The sequence below is a fragment of the Hibiscus syriacus genome, unplaced genomic scaffold (genome assembly GCF_006381635.1).
Source record: "Hibiscus syriacus cultivar Baekdansim isolate YM2019G1 unplaced genomic scaffold, ASM638163v2 tig00110332_pilon, whole genome shotgun sequence".
NCBI classification, from domain to species: Eukaryota; Viridiplantae; Streptophyta; class Magnoliopsida; order Malvales; family Malvaceae; genus Hibiscus; species Hibiscus syriacus.
Window position 1 is genome coordinate 3,638,234 of NW_024062688.1, and position 6,883 is coordinate 3,645,116.

The 6,883-nt window shown below is 34.2% G+C and overlaps 1 protein-coding gene across 1 annotated transcript; it reads left to right on the forward strand.

The window, feature by feature from the left end:
• Window positions 1–1,090: 1,090 nt before the first annotated feature.
• LOC120119436 (probable dolichyl-diphosphooligosaccharide--protein glycosyltransferase subunit 3B) lies at window positions 1,091–2,390 on the forward strand. Its single transcript, XM_039139248.1, has one exon. It carries the CDS (start codon window positions 1,139–1,141, stop codon window positions 2,177–2,179), a length of 1,041 nt encoding a protein of 346 aa, XP_038995179.1. The 5' UTR covers window positions 1,091–1,138; the 3' UTR covers window positions 2,180–2,390.
• Window positions 2,391–6,883: the final 4,493 nt, after the last annotated feature.

Consider the following 6,883-nt stretch of genomic DNA (forward strand, 5'->3'; position numbering starts at 1 on the left):
ATTTTGTTACCGGTTTTATCATATTTTTACCTGGTATATCGTTTTGGATCGATATATTTTTTAAAAGTATCGACACTTTTTAGGATTTAAAACTGCTTTTAAAGTTATGTAATTTATGTTTCAATTTATTTAATAGTGTTTCATGTTTTCCACCTACAATATTAATTTAATAATTTAATTTACACAAAATTTTATTTGATTGTTTTGATATTTTATAAAATATTATTTAGAATTTAAATTTAACAATATTAACCAAATATAATAATAAATATGTTTTCAACAGTGAAATAAGTATGGACACTTTTATAAAAATGATATATAATTTTTTGAAAGTTATGTAATTTATGTTTCAATTTATTTAATAGTGTTTCATGTTTTCCACCTACAATATTAATTTAATAATTTCATTTACACAAAAAATTATTTGATTGTTTTGATATTTTATAAAATATTATTTAGATTTTAAATTTAACAATATTAACTAAAGATAATAATAAATATATTTTCACAGTGAAATAAGTATGGACACTTTTATAAAAAAGATAGATAATTTACAATATAACAGGTCAAAATATGACAAAACCAGATTCATTATGACAAAACCGGTAAAATTTACTTGATATGTTAAAAGTATGGACACTTTTATAAAAATGATAGATACTTACCGATAACCAAAGTTTACCGGTTACCAAATTTTTTAATAGTTTTTCATATTTTCTACCTAAAACATTATTAGTTGTCAACATAATAGGTACCGCTAAACCGAATTTATTAAATACATTTTAATATATCCGGTAATGCTGTATATTAGCCGTATATTAACCCGCCTTTCCTGAGACATCCCAGTTATTACTTCACTAGTTATCGGCTTATGCCTTGTAGGTGCCTACTGCCTAGCAAGATTTGACTTCTGATATAGTCCATTTGGTTTGGGCTTCACTCCAGCAAAATTTCAATTCAATATTGGCCCGAACCATTTATCAAACATACCAAACGACGCCGTTTCTACGAACTTAAGGTCAAGGAAAAATCAACTTGTCAACGCCTTCCTCTTGTCCAATCTGAAACGTAAAAACTAGACAAAACTCAGCCTCACCTTGTCGGCTGTCGCCAAATCCGCCAATCCCAAAGCAAAGCAATGGCGATCTCTCCCGCTTCTACTGCTATCTTCTTCCTTCCCCTTCTCACCATTTCACTTTTCCTTTCAATTCCCACTGCCGGATCCGAACCCGAATCCGAACTGGTTGCCGATCTCCTCGCCCTTCAGTCGGAATCCAAATCGGGAGTCATCCACTTAGACGACCGAACCATCGCCAAATTCCTCACTTCCCCCAAAACCCCTCGACCCTACTCCCTCCTCATCTTCTTCGACGCCACCCAACTCCACGACAAGTCCGAACTCCACCTCCTCGACCTCCGCCGTGAGTTCTCCCTCGTCGCCTCCTCCTTCATCGCCAACTACAACAACTCCAACACCAAACTCTTCTTCGCCGACATCGAGTTCCGCGAATCCCAATCCTCTTTCCACCTCTTCGGCGTCAACTCCCTCCCCCACATCCGCCTCGTCGGCCCCAACGCCAAATCGTTGAAGGATGACTCCGAACAGATGGACCAGGGCGATTTCTCTCGAATGGCCGAGTCTATGGCCGAGTTCGTCGAGTCGAGAACTAAACTCACCGTGGGTCCACTCCATCGTCCTCCTATTATTTCCAAAACGCAAATGGGATTGATCGTTGCCCTTTTGTTGATCTCTGCTCCATTCATAATCAAAAAGATCTTCGCCGGGGAAACATTCTTACACGATCCCAAGATTTGGCTTTCCGGCGCCGTTTTTGTTTATTTTTTCAGCGTTTCAGGTGCAATGCATAACATAATAAGGAAGATGCCGATGTTTTTGGTGGATAGGAACGATCCGAACAAATTAGTTTTCTTTTATCAAGGATCGGGGATGCAGCTTGGAGCGGAAGGGTTCGCCGTGGGTTTTCTTTATACGATTGTGGGATTGTTGCTTGCTTTCGTCACTCATGTTCTTGTTTATGTTAAGAACGCGACGGCTAAGCGTGTGGCGATGATTTTTGCGCTTTTTGTTTCCTTTTGGGCGGTGCAGAAAGTGATTTTCTTGGACAATTGGAAGACTGGATATGGAATTCATGGATTCTGGCCTTCCAGTTGGAACTAAAGGCAATGCCTTTTTAGGCTGCTATAATTCGAACTATGGTTTCGAAATGCGGATAATTTAGTTACGAACTCGATATCGATTTTAGATGTTTAAATGTTTTAACTCTGTGCCAGAGGTTTTGCTTATAGAACGTACTTTGTTATAAGCTGTTATCTTTGCATGAAAAATATATTTGCTATAAGATTTTCTGATGTAAATCATAGTTTTCTGTTATCTTTTTCATTTTTGTGCTGCATATGATTTCTGAATTTCTCATAGATTCTTTGTTTTACATTGTTTAGGTTTGACCTTTTCTTTTCCTTATGATGTCAGTTCTCTCAGTTCATGAATGAAAGCTTATGCACATCGGTTTTGGTCTTTATGTAGGATTAAACCTACTGCCCTTCTATTTATGCATGCCTTCTTTTACACACCTGTAATCTTAATACAATCTGTGTACTTGTTTCCGACCCTGTTTAAGTTTCTGTTAAAGCATAGATTGGAAAATGTCTAGTAGGATTTCAAATTATGGGCAGCAAAGGAGTCATTGAATATGCGAGGCGTAGTTTAGGTTTGAGAAGGGTAGACATATAGGCTGTTTCTTTATATACTTGATAACTTTGTTTGAGCCCCTTTGACGAAGTTGCTGAAACTAGGTTAAACTTCTAGGGCCTTTTGGATGGGTAACAAGACCAACAGCTGTTTGTTAGTATAGATTATTGAGTTACATGATCCCGTAGACCTCACTTTAGTTTGGTTTCACGCCTTTGACACCTTTTTCCTGTCCTGCCTCTTGTAACGAGTTTATGGTAAGTTTTCTGAGTTTAGCATCATATACTGATGTTCATGTTTGTGTCATCTCAGTCGCATGTGAAACATGAGGCTGTTGATGATCAATAGCACATCCGGAGAGGTAAAACTCTCTTTTGTAATGTCTATCCTTCCAAATGACTACATTCTAGCTGTATGTTTTGGCTGCGCAATTGGAAACTTAATTTCTTGTTATTTCTTTGCGGTTGCAACTGCTTCGCATAAAATGCGCCGGATTCTTTATTTGAAGTTTTGCTTGATCAGTTCGGGCAAATGTTATTCGATTACTGGTAAGGCTTTGAAAGGCGTCTTTTAATATTCCTGAACGTGAAGTCTTATTGAGTTACTTTGTAGATCAATCAATGTTGTCTGTTAAAAGAGGCTTTGAGGCAACATCAAAACCCTTTATGCTACTTCAATTCCTACGGAACTTCGCCTGTAAATACAATTGTATCAATTCTCTTTGATTGCATATGAATTTTCCCTAGATTTCCGTGCCATTGTGACACTAAGCTTTTGGAAGAACAAATTGATTTTCTCAGGGAAATTTGTGGATCATTACTGCAACCTCTCCGATAATGATCGGTCTGGCTGTACCCTTTACCAGTTGCCATTGCATCAATTCCGACATGTGAATGGTACCTTTGAGAATATGTGTAATATATGTTCGAATATTTGTAGATATCCGACTAATTTTTACGACATTTTAATTGCTTTGAAAGGTGCTCTTATGTAGTATGTTCCTAAACCAGATTTCTTTGAGCTGCCTTGGCTATCACTCAACTTCGTCGTACGTTAAAGAGGTTTTGAAGCAATATTAACCCCTTTATTCTATTTCTATTATTATGCAACTTTGTCTATAAATGCAAAGGTATCAGTACTCTTTATTGCATATTCAGTTTGGTGAGCCTTACTTTTAAGAGGAATTAGGGGTGTAAATAATATATTGGTATCCTCAAATTATTTGAGTTTGATTTGCAAAAGTCGAGCTTAAATTCAAACAATTCGAAATATCAAATTGGTCCCAATTCGAAACAATTAAAAAAAATTCTCAATATTTAGAATCCTTCATTTTGATCAAACATAAAATCTAAAAATTCATCTCTCAAATTTTGGTCATCATTGTTGCCCGTTTACTCAATTGCCATCGTTGTCTCTTCTTACGACATCGTTCATGCCTTACAATCATTGGACTCAATCGCAACTCTCGTGACTTATTGGGTTGATTTTTGACGAATGATTGGAAGTTGGGCCCAGCGGATGTCGGACGAAAGTGAGAGCAACGACGGGGAAGAGAAACTTGATGGGAGCAACGAAAAAGTAGTTTCCGACAGACGTGTGATTTGTAAAAGAGTGACGATGATGGAAAATAGATGAAGATGTTGCGATGAAGACGATGAGCAAAATTGTTATGAAAGTTCGAGACTCGTCATACGGAAAAGTAGTTTCCGACAGACGTGTGATTTGTAAAAGAGTGACGATGATGGAAAATAGATGAAGATGTTGCGATGAAGACGATGAGCAAAATTGTTATGAAAGTTCGAGACTCGTCATACGGAGAAGGAACATTAAATTATGTTGTGAAGACAATGGTGGGAGTTATGGAGAACATGGTTAGTAAAGACGAAATTGAAATAAAAAGAGACATTCACAATAAGTCCTTAAACTTTGACAAATTTGAAAGTAGACCACTAAATTATTAATAAAATTAAGAAACTATTTTAAATCTAAATATTAATTGAATTGATAGGATTTTTAAATATTGAGATTTTGTTTTGAATTATTTTGAATTAGAATGATTTTGATAGAATGTGTAAATTTTAAAGACAAAAATCTTTATTATACCAATACCATGTCATCATTTTCGTTAAATCAACTATCAAACCTAATAACATTATATTAATCATGTAATCAAAACATAAACATATAATAAATAGATGATTGAATAAATAATTTATATTATATATTCTGATTTATATTGTCAGCCATCAGTGACGATAATGATAAGAGAAGAGATAATTAGTTACCCATCTTATATAAAAAGTATCTTTTAGGGGTTGTTTTGTTAAGAGAATATAAGATCACCATTGAAAATGAGGTTATCTCAATATTACATTACTTAACACATTATTAGGTATGTTATATTATCTTATTTGATTTATTTGACAATAATGTAAGATTATAGTATTTGGTTGGAGGAATATAAGATAAAGAAAAAATATTTTTTTAATCAATTTTTCGTTAAGATATATTTTCTTTTTTAACAAGTTAAATCTCAATATTAAAATTAAAATATTTACATGAAAGTTCATAGAAAATATATTTTTCTATTATTTCTAATTTATATATTTTTAATAAAAATTGTACAAAAATAATTTAATATATATAAGTTTTATTATTTTTAATTTTGTATTTCTTTTAAAAATACAGAAACATACTTATATCAACATAATTATATGTTTATTTTTAGGTATTAAGATATTGAGAGATGTTGTTGAAAACATTTTGATATTTCGATATAACAAATTAGTTTAAAAGAATTTTAAGATTTTACAAATGATTTTCTAAGTATATTCGATTCAATTAATCGAATATCAAATTATTACTCCAAGTCTTTTAAGATCAATTTCAAACCTTACTAAATGTGTAAAATCGTGTTTTATACTTAATATATTTTTGAAACGATTTTCACATATTATTTTGAACCAAAATCAAGCCTAAAATCAATTTTTCAGAGTGATGCACCGATGCATCAATCCATGCATCGATGCACCATGAATTAAATTGAACATCGAATGCATTTCATGCATCGATGCACCATGAATTAAATTGAACATTGAATGCATTTCATGCATCGATGCACTTACCATGCACCGATGCACTGAGGATTTTATGAAAACATCGAATGCATTTGATGCACCAGCCATGCATCGATGCACTTTGGCTATTTTGAAACATCGAATGCACTTGATGCATCGATGCACTCTTAGTGCACCGATGCACTAAGGGTCCAACAGTCAAAATATTTGAATTTTACACTGATGCACCGATGCACCATGGGTATGCATCGATGCACTGACGCTCTCAACAGCTTTAATTAATTATTTTCACAATTAAACGGCTCTATTGACTCCACTAATCATCCCCAACGTTCAGAAGTGATTCAAGGTGTATTTAAACAAGCTTAGAAGCCATTGATCAATAACAAGAAACAACAAGCACCTAGAATCAAGAGAGATTCAAAGAGAAAGCATCAAACCTCAAGTTTGAGCATTTCAAGCCTATTTTTCATTCAATATTCATTTTGCTTTCAAGAACACTTATTGTGCTCAATTGTATTTATTCTTGAGTGTTCTTTCTTTGTTCTAGGATTGTGCAAACGTATTTGCCTTGTGAGGTTTTTCTTGTAAGTTTGCAAATTTGTAATCTTCTCTTTGAGAAAAGAGTGTTCTCAAGAATTGGGGTATATTCTTGAGGGAGTTGTAAGCTTATCTCTTTGGCCTCAAAAGAAAGAACAAATTAGTGAATTTGTTGGAAAATCCTTAGTGTGGATAGCTAAGGTAGTGGACGTAGACTTTAGTTGATAAAGTCGAACCACTCTAAATCGTTGTGCAATTACTTTCAATTTTCTGTAAAATCTTCCACCAAAATTTTTATTGCTAATTCACCCCCTCTTGGCCGATTCCATCGATCGATTAACTCAAAAATTGGTATAAGAGCCTTACTCATTTGAAGGTTTAATTTCCTCTTGAGTTGATTCGGGAAGAGTTACATCGATTATCAAGTCATCAATGGCCTCCTCTTCAAATTACGACTCCGGTCTCGATTCGATGCCCGTCAACAAGCCTTCTTTCTTCAATGGGGCTAACTATGCCTATTGGAAAAATAGGATGATGTACTTTATTCAAGTAAGTG

Excerpts from the sequence above, each read along its gene's own strand:
- LOC120119436 (XM_039139248.1), top strand. The coding sequence starts at position 1,139 with ATGGCGATCTCTCCCGCTTCTACTGCTATCTTCTTCCTTCCCCTTCTC.